At 56.8% G+C, this 15,133-nt stretch overlaps 1 protein-coding gene across 1 annotated transcript; it reads right to left on the reverse strand.

Annotated features, from left to right (window-relative positions):
- Window positions 1-8,438: 8,438 nt before the first annotated feature.
- SYT8 (synaptotagmin 8) lies at window positions 8,439-13,211 on the reverse strand. Its single transcript, XM_040608819.1, has 9 exons — window positions 13,098-13,211; window positions 11,438-11,572; window positions 10,932-11,089; window positions 10,706-10,801; window positions 10,293-10,460; window positions 9,911-10,078; window positions 9,600-9,717; window positions 9,053-9,186; window positions 8,439-8,962 (listed from the first exon to the last, which is right to left on the reverse strand). The coding sequence occupies exons 2-9, from the start codon at window positions 11,553-11,555 to the stop codon at window positions 8,729-8,731; spliced, it is 1,194 nt and encodes a 397-aa protein (XP_040464753.1). The 5' UTR covers window positions 11,556-11,572; window positions 13,098-13,211; the 3' UTR covers window positions 8,439-8,728.
- Window positions 13,212-15,133: the final 1,922 nt, after the last annotated feature.

The following is a 15,133-nucleotide window of genomic DNA, read 5'->3' on the forward strand; positions in this document are numbered from 1 at the left end:
GGTGGCTCAGCAGAAAATCCACCTTCTCTTTAAGGGCATGGAGACCTTCTCAGACCAATGATGTGCAAGAGCCCCTTGTGCACCTCCCTTGGCTGGGGCAGGCAGCCCCCGAGGACAGGGCAGCCACCAGGGATGGAGGGGTGGGGAGGGGGAGGACAGCTTCTACCCATGGAGTGGGCGAACGGAGGAGCCGGGGAGGGGCTTTTCCTTGGAAGTGCCAAGGAGGGAGCCTTCCTCTCCCTCTTCCTCCCACCAACCAGCCGCACTAGACAGGGCTTCAAGGTTGTGGGGAGCCTGGGCTCCCTGCACGCAGCCATCCACCTGCAAGGCCCCTAATAAAATATCCTCTTGGAGACACAGAGTGGGTCATCTGCGGACAAGGGCACTGCTCCATTCACCTGCAAGGGCTTGGGAGCAGTTCTGTCCTTCAGGAATGAAGGGGGGAAAGAGCCTGCACCCCACAACCCACCGCTGACAGTGCATGCAAAAGCAATCCCAGAGTGAGCCACCCATCATTAGCATGCTCTTCAAACCTCACTTACCACACGGGAAGCATTTGCAGCTCCTCCCCGTGTAAAATATTTCAACACAACCAAGGTTTTTTTAAAAAACAAACCTGTGGAGCCACTACAGGCAGCCCCAAGGCTCACAGCAGCACGGGGGCTGGGAGAGGCAGAAAGGTAATCGCTCCCGTGGGATGCCCCAGATCCCTATCTCCATGGGTCTGAAGGGGAGGCAGATGGAAATGTAGCTGGAAATACTCACCAGTGCCAGCCACAGCACAGGGAGTCTATGTGTGTAGGGGATCCCATGGAGACAGGAGGCCAAACAGCTCCCGTCCTCCTCCCCCAGCCCAGGCGCTCCCTCCCCTTCCAGCTGGGGTTTTTTAAGGCTGATACAGACATGGCCCTGACAATAATTTCCAGGCGCCCCTCAGATGTTATATAGATAGCAGCAAATCTGCTGCTGCAAGCTTCCTGTTTCACCACCTTTAGCATCGTGCAAGCAGTGCTGCAGATGCCAGTGAAGGAAGAGCGTGTCCTTGAGAGGGGGCTGGTGTCTTGCAGGGGGGTTCCCCTGTAGCAGGCGGAAGAGGGAGAAAGCCCTGGTGTGGGCAAGGTTGGGTCCTGGGCTTTGTCCCTCTCAAACGTCAAGAGGTAGATGGTTTGGGTAGCGAACATCGCAGTGACAATGTGTGATGGCCTGTAGGTCTGAGCTACCCCCTTGCAAGTCCACAGTGAGACTCCTGGAAATGCACAGCGGAGGTGCAGGGCAGAGGCTCCGGCTGGTTTTGCCCTCGGCTGGGCTCCCAGGTAATGGCTGTGGGCCAGCACCTAGTAAGCAGCTGGGCTTGGGAAGAGCTGTAAGGAGGATCAGGCCAATCCAGCCCTCGTCCCCACCCACCTCCGGCACATACATGTCCCCCAGATGGTGAGCTCAAATGGAGACAGGGGTCTTCAGGTCCAGGCCAACCTAGAAAACACAAACTCCAGCAGCTTCTGCCCTCAGGAGCATCCCTCACTGCAGCCGCGGAGGAAGGCTCCTCGGTAGAGGCATCACTGCACCCAGCATCCATCTCCCATCTGGACGTCAGCAAAGAACAGTTTGGCAGGAGGAATGTCTGCTTGTCCCAGCTAAAGCCAGTTTCTCAGAAAATGAAAGCACAGAGACCAAAGCAAGCACATTTGCAGACAGACAGTGTCCATGCTCAACAGCCAACAGCTAAAATCACCCATTCAGGAAAGGCTTAGCCACTTCACGTCTCTCAGTGCCAGTTCCATAAGCCAGGTTTGACTCTGGACTTAAACTGACTCTATTATTCTATCCAAAGTCCCTACAGCCCTTTTCTTTAACTCTCAACACAGCTGCAGGCGTTCTGGCTACTGCTGGCCCACCAGTACTCCAGAGAACAGCCCAGCTTTTGGTGAAGGGATCATAACTGGGGGAGTCCTCCATTCAAAAATTCCCCACAGCCAAGGCATTTCCTTCAGCCTGGTGGCATGAAGGCTTTCTGAACCTCCTGGGGTCCTGGCGTGCAGCACAGCAGGAGAGGTTTGCTCTGAGCTCAAGGTTTTGGTTATCACCTTGCGATAGGCAAGTGTTGGCCTGAAACAGTTGAATAAAGAAGTTCAAAGCAAGCAAGCCAAAAGTTTTCTCGCAGGACAACAGGTGTGTTTGTAGGATGCAGAACGAGCGGACGGTGAGTGTGGTAACGGAGTGAGCAGAAGGTCAAGCCTCCAAGTCTGCATGGGGCTTTCCCTGGAGCCACCTTGCACAGAGGTTAAGCTGTTGGGTGGCTCTCCCAAAAAAAGAAAGATGCCAAAGACCCAGAATATCATGAGGAAGAAACCCAGTGAGGACCCGGAAAAACAGCAAAACCAAACTATCCCAACGTTAGAAGCTATGGTTAACGTGAAGACTGGCAGAGGTTTCCAAAGGAAGTAGTGTAAGTGTTCAAGTGATGAATGAACAAGTTCCTTGCAGAAAACCTCAAGGAAGACATAAGAAGCTCAAGGCAAGTCCTTCAGAGAGGGGCTCGGTCTGCGAATACCAAGTACGAGTGAGGGTATTGCACAGGGGCCAGGAGCAAACGCACCACTCGCACTTGGGTACCTTTCCCATGGAATGAGTGACCTTGTTCCTTTCCCTCCTTCCCCTCCGCCTGTGCTAGAGGAATGTGCCGTGGGTATGGTCCACCATTCCCAGAGGACTTTCACCATCCCGCAAGGCCAGGCAGAGGGAGGACCTAGCATATACAGGAGATTCTGCCCTGCGCGGTACTTCTGGGCCAGGCTCCTCCAGGGAACCTCCACCTGTTGGAAGGATTAGCCTGATGGATCCATGCAAGCATGGGCACCTCCTTCACCCTTACACCTCGCCTCCTCTTCAGCATCCTATGAGCACCAGGTGGACAGGCACTATGGAGTGACGTGACACCAGATGACACTATATCAAGGGTGACAGCAAAAGAACAGCCTTCTCCTCAGCAGCAGCCGTGCTCGTGGTAAAAGCTCAGGCAGGACCACTGAGGGAACCAGCGTCTGACTGCCCTTTGCTTTCCCAAATTCACATCAGGCCAAAGCAAAGCAAGGTCTGCCCAGGACATTCCCTGCAGTGTACTCCTAAAATAGCTCCCCACGCTCTACTTCTGCTGACACCAGCCTCTAGGAACTGCCACAAAGACAGGCCATCACCTTTGCATCTTGTGCCACTGCTGTCGTACACACCCCACAGCTACAGTCACCTCGTTCACCCGTGAGATGGAGTTTAGGTTTTTGCTTTTTCCTCTCCAGGGCTGCTGCCAAACAAGGCAGCCACCTTGTCTGTTTAGCTCCATGCCATCCTCCTTGACAGGGAGTGCTTCAGGCACATGATGTTGATGTCCCCAGGCTGCGGGGACATCTCCAAACTCACCAGCAGGTCCTGATGACACTCCTGGATATTCAGCGGGTACTGCACCCTCACAAACTCAGAGTGCCAGCAGCCTCATGCTGTGCTTGACCATCAGGTACCGAATGCCACAAGTAGGACACAGAGAGTAAACATCCCTGCAGTGGATGAGGACACGCTTCCTTTTCTCCAGCGAGGCTTCGATGCACTCGGTGTCTGGGAAGCAGGGTTGCCCCATTTTGTGATGACGCCCATGGAGCAGAGCCTGGATGCCGACCCTGAGGCATGACCAGCTGTGCCCAAACCCGCCCCTGGGCAGGCTGCTCGCGTCGCTGGTGCTGTCAGTGCTGCCCATGCGCAGCACCTGCCCGCTGCAGGCAGTATTGAGGTTCCCCAGGGTAGATGCAGTCAGTTCTCTGAGCAATGGTGGGTCCTGTGAAGGGGAACACACAGGCTCCCCTGGTTTTGGACCAGTGGACACCGCAGGATGTGAGGGGGTTTCTTCCAGCTCCCCCTGAGGGGTTTCTTGGAGCTGGCATGGGACAGGAGGCTGGAATTGGGCTTGGAGCTCCACAATAGTGGCAAGAAGAGGGAGAAGTAGCTGGAGAGCTTGGCCTTGGAAGAGGAGTCAGCTGGACAAGGCAGGGAGCAGCAGGGGTGGGACTAGATCTGTGGGCACAAGGGATGCCTGTGCCAGGGACCCTGTGCTCTCAGCCTCTTCCGTCTGCCAAAAAAAAAAAAAAAAAAAAAAAAAAGGACTGGTGAGACCACAGAAACACAGCTTTCCTGCTGCATGAGCAAGGGGACACAAGCTGGCAGCTGGCTTTGCCCACAGCAGCACTTAAAGTCACGAGAGGCCCTGAAGACCTTACCCTTAACCAGCCCAAATACCAGTCACCCCGTTGCCCTGAGATAGGCACAAGCACACCCCAAGGGCTCCCCGGACCTGCAGACCACTCTGCCAGTCCTGGGGTGCCGGCTTGCCGGAGCGTTGGTCCCCTCCTGCTGATGGCACTAAGCAGAGCGGGCACAGCCAGGTTGCAGGGCTATGGACACCACATCCCCACCCTGCTCTTCACGCTTCACTTCTACTCATCACCAAGTCTGGACAAGAGCCTGTAGGAACAGAACAACTCTGTACGGCCATGTACAAATACTCACATGCAGGTGCTTTCAATATAAATACTGGCCTTGAAGAGAAACAAGGCATTTTAATGATCCCTTCCACTCCAGAGGGACAGCCAGAAGCTTCCCCCATCTCCTCCAGGGAGCCCCCCCTGGGCAGCCAGCCGGGGGGCGGTGTGCTGGGCAGCTTGGAAGATGCAGTTTTGGTGAAAGTGTGGCCCTGAGCCCCCTGAGAGGGAGTGGTACACCCTTCCCCTGCTCCAGCCGAGGGGTATCCGCTTTCCTCCCACCCACCCTGCAAACCTCAGTGGTGGTCAACGACTCTTGCGTGGGGTCTCCCTCCACCGTTGTGCTCCACCAGCCTCCCCAGGCTCGCGGCGTGGCAGGGCGAGCCCTTGCTCCTTTGCAAGAGCCTTGATCAAAAGGCAGCCATCCTCACACTGCCTCCGGGTTTTGAGCCAAGAGGCATCCTCATATATTTCCCCAACCACAACCACAAAGGATAAAAACATGTTTTAAAAGAAAAAGCTTCAAATCTGCATAAGACCTCACAAAGTGAGGAGCTGGAGCTTTTGAGAAAGAAACCCATGCATGGCAAAGTACACGTTTTGCCCATAAAATCGCAAGACATAGTGATGTTAGCTAACGAATATTTATAAAACAGGCACGCTTGCTCCTGGTGAGAAGAGCTTAGACACTCTCCAGTTCTCAAAACCTGTGAGACTAGCCAAAAAATCTGTGGCTGGAGGACAGCCAGCCCATACCCAGGCTGAACGATGACAGCCCATAATCATTTTAGCTTTACGGCAGATGACTGGTGGCAAGCTCGTACAAAGCTCAGCCTTCTTCTGGTGCAGTTCTCCCGTTTGATTTCCTGAAGTGCAGGGACAAATACTACAAAAAAACCCTGAACGAGGGAACAATTTGCTTTGGGAGGGAATTCAGGAAGCCAGAAGTCTTGGATCTGGATGTAAATAACTGAAGTATTAAATCTTCGTAGCAAACGCCTCCATTTTCAGTACTTTGTGTCTCCTTTAACAGACCTCTGCCTGGCGCAAGCCCTGCTTTTCGCCTTGCCACCAACCTGCAAAGCTGCTAGTTAAATGCAGAGGGACTGTCCCTTGCATGAAGCAGAGGAAAAAACTCCCCACCCACTGCCCCGGCACCTTGCACCATGCAGATTGACTTTGGACACCTGCTTTCGCGCCCCCCTTAACCCACCAGCAAAACGCCCTTTGCTGCTGTGGTGCAGGATCAGGCAAGGGCTGGCTCCTGCCTCCTGGAAAAAGCCACCTGGACACGCCGGCATCGCCACATGGCTGCCAGCCGGCTCTGCGGCAGTGGGCATGGGCTTGCACCACAGCATCACCGCTTTCTCTCCCTCTCGGCTCTGTCTCCAGAAGAAGAAATCTTGGCTGGTGAGGCTCTGGCCGGGGCCACAGACCAGCTGGCTCAGACGCAGCTCGGAGCACGTACCTGTCCTGCCCTCTAGATGCAGACGTGGGAATCCAGCACAGACACAAGCTGAGAAGGAACTGGTTTCCCCCTCCTTTAACTTTTCCTGTTGCATCTTCCACCAGGGAACCTCCTGCTCCCGGCCCCCCGAGTACCTGAGGAGCGCTGGTCAGGCAGAAGATGCTCAGACATCTGGCCTTGGTGGGTGAGGGGCAGCTAACCTCGCCAAGGTCACGGCGAGGGGAGGAGGTGCTCGCATGCGAGACGGGCTCTCTGCCTCCCCGTGAGCAGGCTCCGTTCACTGTGGGTGAAATAAGCCACAAAGCAAAGCCCAGCTGCACCAGCCCCGCTTCAAACAGCGGCCAGCAGATACGCAGAGGATCCTGCCAGCGGAGGAGAGCGCTCGGAGCCTCGGTGTAAGAGCACCGGGCAGACCGAGCAGGGAACGCAACGACAGAGCAAGGAAGCAGCCTCGGTGGTGCGTTAAAAACCAGAGCTGGGTGGAGATCATCCCCACCCGCTCACCTCTCCCTCTTGAGCAAACAAATCGGTTTGCTGAGTTTTACTGCACCAAGGCTCACCCCAGGGTGCCCAGGGCCAGCGCATCCAGGCGTCCGCCCCCGGCTTCCCTGGCTCCCCCCCAAGGCACCCCGGGCTGCCCTGGCAGCTCTGCGCCCCCAGGACCCGCCAGAGATTTGGGCTCTGAGCCGGGCCAAGCTGGAGAGAGGATGGCAGGCACTGGTGTCAGGGGTAACGCTTCTCAAGGAGGGGATGGACCTGCACCTTCTTCAGCCTTGTCCGTTTTGGGACTAATACGTGCTTTGATGCTCGGCCCTGTGAATTATGCAGCGAACCTCAAGGCTGTGACTTCAAAAAAGCAGGCTGGAAAAAGTGCACACACACACACACACACAAATAAGAAATGCCTGTTCCCAGCACCTCCAAAAGCACTTCTGGCTCCTTCATGGCCCTAAATCACCACACAGCATCCCCAAAAACCAACCTGGAGATGGATTTGGGACCCCAAACCCAATTCAGAGACGTTCCCTTCTGCACAGCCCATTCCAGCCTGATTTAAGGCTGAGACTGAAGGTTGAGGCTTTAAAGCATCCCTTTATAAGTCTTTCTCAGGTGACTGATTTCCTCCTCTGTCTCATTAGTGGCTGCCAGCAGATGCTATTTCCCCAGAAGAAGCCACACTCCACTTGTTATAGCCATCTCAAAACCATCCTGTCATTTCTTCCCTCCTCACAGCCACGGTGAAGCCGGGAGCATATTTATCAAGGAGCAGACACAGCAGATTTTTATGGTTAAGCTTAGGTCATTAATCTCTATCCAGAGTTTTCAGCATCTTCCTCAGCTTCACCGTGTTTGTTTAATTCTCAGAGGGTCGCTCCATGAAGCTCTGGGTAATTGCAGATTAACCGCTTTTCAATATTAATGGCTCTTCATTAATGTGCCAGACTCTCTCCCCTTCAGAGCCCAGGCGATAGCTATTAGCGTCATGCCCACAGCTCCCCACGGTGCAAATTACTTTTGTCTTTAGGGCAGAAATTCCATGATAGGAGCCCAAATCTTCCACGTGCTATGGCTGCTTTGTAGCAGAAATATTTTGGAGCAAGAGCGATTCCCTCCCCCAGCCTAACGCAGCGAGCTTCCTCCTGCAGATGGCTCAGAGATGCTCTTCAGCCACCCCAAACTGCAGCATATTCAAGGATGGGGAGGGATGGTGGCACCTCTCCTGTGCCCTCATCTTTCTAGGAGGCATCTTTCTGTACACAGCCCGTACCCAAGGCCTCACAGAGCAGGGCAGGGCGGGACACATGGCCACAAAAACCTCCCAGGTGACATGAAACCTGCCCAGAAGTGACGTGAGGGCTGCAACCCAGCCTTCATCAGGGTAGCATGACCATGGCATGAAAGTGAGAGCCTCAGCCCCTCCACCCTGGCAGCACCTCCAGGTGCCAGAGTGCGAACCTTGCTGCGCCGGCACTGCGGGGCCATGCGGGGTGCGTGGGGCTGACGCTGTGCATCTTCATCTGCCTGACCCATGGAGATGGTCGCTGAGGAGCCCGAGTCACATCTTGGGCTGCACAGCTGAGAGTGGGCAGAGTGAAGCCACGTGGACAACCAGCGGCTGATTTTGCCATCTCAGTTAAGCTCTAGCCAGAACACAGAGCACACTTATCACAGAGGTGCTGAAGAGCTGGTCCTGTATCTCTACACCTTCCTCATCAGCGCGTCCTCTTTCTCTCCTCTCAAGCCTCTTAGGGGGCTTCAAGTTCTGGGTCTTGTTTAGAAGCCTTCACAGGGCACATTAAGCCTTCCCAAGAACTTGCCTCTTGCCGAATTATTCACAACCAAAGAAACTGCCCACCCCAGCCTGCCGGGATGTCAATCCTCTGCTTTAAAAACATCAACGGACATGGTGGTTTTGCATGAGCTTGAAGTTCTGTGTATTTGTCCCCTCGGCCCACGAGCAGCTGGGGTGAGCCAGCTCCTGCACCCACACCATCTCCTTAGCACCCTCTGCTCTGCGCCCAGCCTTGCCCGGGGGGGCCGAGCTGCCCAGCTCCGGGCATTACACAGGGCATGAGCTGCGCCAGCAGCCAGGGATCTCTTGGTCAAGAAGAGCCACCAGTCCCCTCTTTGCTGAGACCGAGCTGGGACCAACACATCTAGATGTTGCTGAGCAGAAGCCCCTCGCCCCTCCACAAGCTGTCTGTCCTGCCACTGGGTGGAGGAGGAGACCCCCCCACTATCTGGGGGGCAGGGGCAGCTTGAGGTGGGACTTCAGCCCCAGGGCTTTGTCAACCACATCTGGGGGCTGCAGGCTGTGCCACTGGGCGAGGGGCCGGCGGGGGTTGGATAGCATGTCAGACCAGTGCCGCAGCTGGTTGCCTGTGGCTCGGCAGCCCAGGAAGAGTTTGCCAATGGGCTCGTTCTTCGTCACTTTGTCGTGATCCCAGACGGAGATGACCACGTCCACGTTCTGGGGGGAGTACACAAGAAAGAGCATCAGTGGGAGGGGGCTGGCCGCAGCGAGGACCTGCTATGTCCTGGGTGCTACAGGGAAGCCTACCTGGATGTGATTGAAAGGCACCTCAAAAACAAGCACCTCATTGAAGTAAGGGCTTAAGGTGTTTTTCTTCACACTTGTCCTCTTCTTCTTCCATTTCTTCCTGTTCAGGATGAGATGTACCTTGACAAAAGGATCTGAGGAGACAGAGAGAGGGGACAACTGGCAAGAGTGACAATTTTTGACCAAGGAGCTCAGCCATGAAACAGCTTCCCTGGGCTATTCCCAAGCAGAGCACAGCATCCCATGTGTCGCTCCTTGTAGCGAACATCCATCCCTCTTCCCCTTGCCCAGAGCTCACCTCCTCCTGCCACCAGCTTCCCATACCATCCAGCCACGACATCTCCTCCTGGGAGATACCTCCAGCTCTGCCCAAAGCTGGAGTATCTGTGCTGGGGAAGGCTGAAGCCAGTGAGGGGTGGCTATGGTGGTGGCAGCAAGAAGCAGGGCTTGACACTAAGAGGCACTTACAAGGCTTCACAGCTCTTGGTGCCATCACTGAGGCCTGGGCAGGAGCAGAGCGATCTAAGCGTGAGCAGCCCCTGCTGACCTGAGAGCCCATGGGAGTCCATCCGCTTCAGCTTCTTGGCTTCCAGGATGAGCACCGTCAGCTTGCCAGTACTGGGGACATAGCGCAGCGAGAAGCAGATCTCACCCAGCTGCTCTTCCTGATGGAGAGATGCCAGTGATGAGCACTGGACAAAGGAGCAGGCTCATCTGGGACACAAGCACCAGGCTGGCCCCAGGTTTGCTGGGTCTCCCCCACCCTCGTGCTTGCCCCCAAGGACCTGGTGCTTGGGGCGGCGGCAAGTGAAGCACCAGCGCATCCCTCCCAACAGTTTCCTCTTCACCAGGACCAACCTTCACTTTACTGCCCACTGCCAGGTCACTCCACTGCTCGATGACGTGCTGCAGGCTGACGCTGGCCAGGGGCAGCCGGACCTCACCGATGACTTCGTGCTTGGCAAAGCGGTTGAAGTCACAGACCCGCATCACCAGCGTAGATTCAGGCACCTCTGCCTGGGGTACCTATGGGGGAGGACCCGAAAGCTGGACTTACTCCTCAGTGGCAGCCCTGCCCCACAGGATAGGGCAGCAGATGCGATAATAGGTTTTTCTCCCTGGTGCTTCCACATCCCAGTTGCAAAGACATCTCCCTCCCTGGAGAGGTTTTTTTCCCAGGGAGCAACATTGCAACATTCTTGATGGGACAAAAAAACCATCAGCAGCTTTAGTTTCCTACCTGGAAAGTGAAGCTCTCATTGAACACAGGGTTCAGGGTCTTGCGGTAAACCCTGGTCTCGTACCTCTTCTTCACATCAGATGTTAGGTAGGTGATCACGTAGGGATCAGATGTGCCACTGCTGTCCATGGCCTTCAGCTCAGCTGCCTGCTTCACCCCGACTTTCAACTTAAAAGGAGCAATGTACAAGGTCACCAGCTGGAGGGGGATGGGGCCAGATGACCAAGGGCTTGGTGGGAAGCAAGCGAGTGCGGCAGGAAGGATACCTCCATGGCGTGCAGGCATGAGAGCTGGCCGGCTGTGGGCAGGGGGTGAGGCGCAAGAGGGTATGGGCCACCTCAGTGGGCAGCAAAGAGGGACCATGCAGGACCAAAGCCTTTTCCCTGCTGTGCTGCGGCCACGAGCATCCCTACCTCCTGCGCACGGAAGTTGTACTCCAGGGAGTACTGCAGCTTTCCTCGCCCTGTCTGCTCCACACCATGCTCCAGGTCCTCCGCCTCGGGCTGGACCTGCAACAGAGCGCAGCGCTACCCTGAGGACGTGCCCAGCCACATCCCTGGCCATGCTGCACTCCCACCGCCCTGGGACCAGGCAGCACCCAGGGGAGGGAGACGGGGGAGAAGGGAGAGCAGGACGCACGAGGCTGGCGGTGGTGCTGCTGCTGACAGCATGCAAGCTGACCCTCTCCTTCTTCCTGGGCTTCTTCTTGCCACAGCAGCACCTGATGATGCAGATGAGGAAGAGGAGTAGGAGAACACCCACTGCCACAGCCACAGCGATGAGTGCCCATTTGGGTACTGGTGTGATGTTTGGGGAGCAGAGATGGACAGAAGAGTTAAATCCAAGCAAAAAAACGACAGAGTTGATTTAAATCTGTTCCTGTTGTACTTTCAAAACTGCCCCTATAATCCTGGGCAAGTGTCCCATGGAGAGGCTGTGCAGCTGGAGACCCTTCTCCAAATGGGTAGCGAGGATGCCCTGCACTCCTGGAGTGGCACAGTACCACTCTACAGCATACCCACCCTGACAGACCCCAATGGAAAAAGGGATTTGGAGAGAGGGAGAAGTGGATACAGAGCCACAGAGTGCAGGACCCCACCGGATAATGCTGCCCGAGAGAGCAGAGCAAGCACCGCCGTACTCACGTGGGATCCGGCTAAGCCAGCCGCCCAGGGAGCCCGGCCGAGCCGTGGTGCTGATGGCCATGGGGCTGCCAGCGAGCGGGGAGGCTGTTGACCTGCCATTCCTGGCTGTCACTGCCATGGCTAAACTGGGGTGACCTGGGGACACAAGCAAAATTCACAAGCTGAGGATTTCCTTCCCAGTAGGTGCTGGTGGCCCAGGGCTCTAACCAGAGCAAACACAATTAAAACGCAGAGCCCAGCGGGAAGGTCTAGGACTGCGGGCAGGGAGTGCTCTGCACTAGCTGGCCCCTCACCTACAGCCTTGCCATTTGTACCCTGCAAGCCTGCCTTAGGAAAGGGAAGGGAGCAGGAAGGATGGATTGGGGCATTTTCCTTCGTTTTTGGGAAGTGGAATCACCTGGCTGTAGTGGGGGGGGGGGGGGGGGGGGAAATCCCCACAAAACCAAGAGCTGTTTTGCGCTGGCCCCTCCCTGGCCAGGCAGCACGGCGGAAGGGTTTGGGTTTGCCCAGCCCCAGGCAAGCCCCACCATTAGCTAACAGCCTCTCTGGGGCTGAGCAGCAGGAGGGTTTGCTCCTGGGCTTGCAGCAGGGCGGGTGGCAGTGGTGCCACCAGGCTGGGGTCACACTAGCTCGGAAATTTTGCGTAAACCCAACCTGTGCACATGGCAACGCTGACGTGGCTTATGGGAAGGCTTCACATTTAAAGCAGAACGGTCCTTCATTAACTGCTTTCCCCATAGCAAGCTCTCATTCTAGCATGAATGCTTCCTGGTAGCCTTCTTGCCTCCTTTCGGGTGAGGAGCGGCAGCAGGACGGTGTGCCAGGAGCAAGGCTGTGCAGGGAGCGGGTCTGCAGCCGTCACAGCGCTGGTGGCACCCAGCCCTGGCGCCGTGGCCGATGTGGGCAGGCATGTGCCCATTTGCTGCCCCAGCCGCCTGCCCCCCTGCCAACACCACCTGGCTCTTGCACGGGGATCCTCCCAGGGAGAAACCAGCCCTGCGCTTCCCTCTGCTGAGTCTGCAAAGCCAGCAAGAGCCATTGATTTATCCAGCAGCGGGCTTTGCCACGTGCAGGCATAGGGCTGGAAGGATGTGGGAACTGCTGCCGTGCCTGCGGCATCATCGCCGGGGCAATGCAGTGCAGGTTAAGTGACTTGCCCAGGGCCACCTGGGACGTCTGTCCCATAGGACACGCAAGCTCCACGCACAGCCTTGCCACCAGTAGCTTTAATGATCAGTTTCTCCTGTCCCCACATGAGGAATTCGGTGCCCGGTGACACACCTGCGATACTCAGGAGGTGCCCAGCCCTGGCTTCGGGCTGTGGCAGTGGGTAGACACAACAGCGTGGGTGAGCAGACACCCACCCAACACAGAATTAGGTGTCTCAGCACTTTTTCCCCACCAGACCCCCATGGGCTGTGTCACATCAGTCTGACATTGGCCCTGGTTTAAAAGACCAGCTCATCCCAGCCCCACAGGGTGACCCGAGCTGCTGTCCTGGAGACGATGGGGACAGCCCTGCTGTGGTCTGGGAGAGGCAGCACAGCCTCAGTGGGCTCTGCAGGGAGCGTCAAGCATCCCTGCCCCCAGAAAAGGGGCTGGGGGAGCCCTGCTTCTTGCTCCCAGCCTGTGCTGACCGCATTCACGAACTGGGACTTACCGGTGAGCGTCCTTCTCAGCCTCAGTCTCCCTTCCCCACTGCTGTCACATGTGCCAGGGGCATGCTGCGGGGTGAGATGGGACCCCGCCAGGCACGGAGCCCAGGGTGCAGCTGCGCTGGTGGCTGCGAGGCTCGGCCAAAACAGGAAAATCTGCTTTGCCAGCCCAGGAACCAGGCGGCCCCAGCAGCTCCATCAGCCCCACCTCACCGCTGACCCAAGCAGTGCTCATGCAGGCGAAAAGCCAGCGGGGAACTCCCTGCTGGACTGGGAAACAAAACCTGCCCTCCTGCCTGCGAGAAGCCAGCGGGCATCGCTGCTGTGCCCCAGCAAATTCACTTCTCCGTGTTCCCCCTGCATCACGCTGGGCTGGACTGCATGGCTGTAGGCACTTAGCACAAGGGGACAGGCACTTGCAAGGGGACGGGTGCAGGGCTGCATCCATCCCTGTGGGCTCTGCAAGTGCAGCTTGTTGACCCACACGGGCACACAGTTGTTAATGCATCGTGTGAGGGCTCGGGAAATGCGTGCAGTGGGGATGAAGGGGGATGCAGCGCTCCAGCACAGCCGGGAGGACAGACAGGATGAGGTGACACTGCTTGGGTGGGTCCATCTCCCAGCGCCAACAGCAGCAGCACCAGGCACATGCACAGGAGCTATTTCACCGTCGTCACTGTCACACTGAATTTATGCTTGCACACTTCTTCCCTTGCAAAGTCAGCCCAAAACCTGCCTTGTCACTGCAGAAATTTGGGGTGGTGCCGGCAGCAGGGAGCGATGCCGCTGGTGCCCGATGGCTGATGCAGGCATGGGGGGAGAGGCCTCAGCAACCAGACCCGTCCCAGCTCTGCCTGGCTGCCCCAGCACACCAGTCCTGCCAGATTTTCACATGGGCACCAAGGCGCGTCACACTGGGTGCCTGGTCACAGCAGAGGTGCCTGGGCTGCCCCCCCGCCACCTGAAACACAGCCTGCTTGCAAGCACCCTGCTGCTCAGAGAAGCATCATCTCCAGGAGCAGGAGATGCTGCGGGAATGATGCTGCAGCAGACTTCTGAGGTGGAAACACAGATGCCAAAACACTTTTTGCTCTAAACTGGCAGTTCCACAGGATGTACAGGGGAAATGCAGAACGGGGACAGAGGTAAAAAGCAACAGGCCCAATAAAATCAGTCATGGAAAGGAGGTTCACATTTGCATGCTAAAAGCTGAGCATATCAGTAGCCTTTTCGACAGGCTGTTTGCTGGAGACAAGCATCTCGGTGAAGCCAAGCTGCGCAGGACCCTGGCTGCAGCCCACACTTTGGGAGGCAATTTGGTGATGCTGGTGGCAACCTGGTGCCATGCAGGGGGACAGCTGCCCAGCCTCAATGCAGGTGAGTTCAGTCTCTGTTGGCAGGAGCCAGGCTGGGCAGCTGCTGCTCTGGGCCACCTTCCACCAGTGGAGCAGGGACGTGCCCCAGCTGGGTGAGGGACAAGCCGCAGGATGGCTTCCTCAGTGTCACCCCCTGCCCACCCCCCTAGATCTCACTCTTGGGCAGAAAGGAGGCGTTGAAATACCCTGGCAGCACGAGCCTTGCAGGGCTGGGTGCCGCAGAGCCCACCTGGAAAAGCAAGATCCCAGCCCAAAACCCACCCCTGCTCGGGGCAGCGTGTAAGAGGCAGCTTTCAGAAAAAAAGGGAATGGGGACCCAAAATTACAGTAAAATTGCAAACGTGGTGAGCCCCTGCTGCACCCTGCCATGCTCTGCACCACCTTTCTCCCTGGCCCAGCTCCCTGCGTATGCTGCAAACCACTCTGGAACAGGTACCCCTGTATTTTCAGTGGAAACCACAGCAGTTATGCATTCAAGGGCTGGGAAACGAGGGGGCTACAGGCACACTATATAAATACCCCGGCTGCAAAAATAGACGACGCCGCAGCGCTGGCAGGCAGCGGCTGAGCACGAGCACCAAGGGAGCCTGAGGAGCAGCAGCGGTGCTGAGCCCCTTCCCCAGGGCACGGCCACGGCCAGCCCGGTGGCCATCACCGCCTGTGCG

Source organism: Falco naumanni, chromosome 10, assembly GCF_017639655.2.
Source record: "Falco naumanni isolate bFalNau1 chromosome 10, bFalNau1.pat, whole genome shotgun sequence".
Taxonomy (NCBI): Eukaryota; Metazoa; Chordata; class Aves; order Falconiformes; family Falconidae; genus Falco; species Falco naumanni.

What these genes read in the sequence shown, in the direction of transcription:
- SYT8 (XM_040608819.1), bottom strand. Translation starts at nt 11,555, where the DNA reads ATGGCAGTGACAGCCAGGAATGGCAGGTCAACAGCCTCCCCGCTCGCT. An exon ending in GCAGCACCACCGCCAGCCTC is followed by an intron (nt 10,802 to 10,931) that starts GTGCGTCCTGCT and finishes GCTCTGTTGCAG; the next exon opens with GTCCAGCCCGAGGCGGAGGA. An exon ending in GGACTCCCATGGGCTCTCAG is followed by an intron (nt 9,187 to 9,599) that starts GTCAGCAGGGGC and finishes CTGTCTCCTCAG; the next exon opens with ATCCTTTTGTCAAGGTACAT.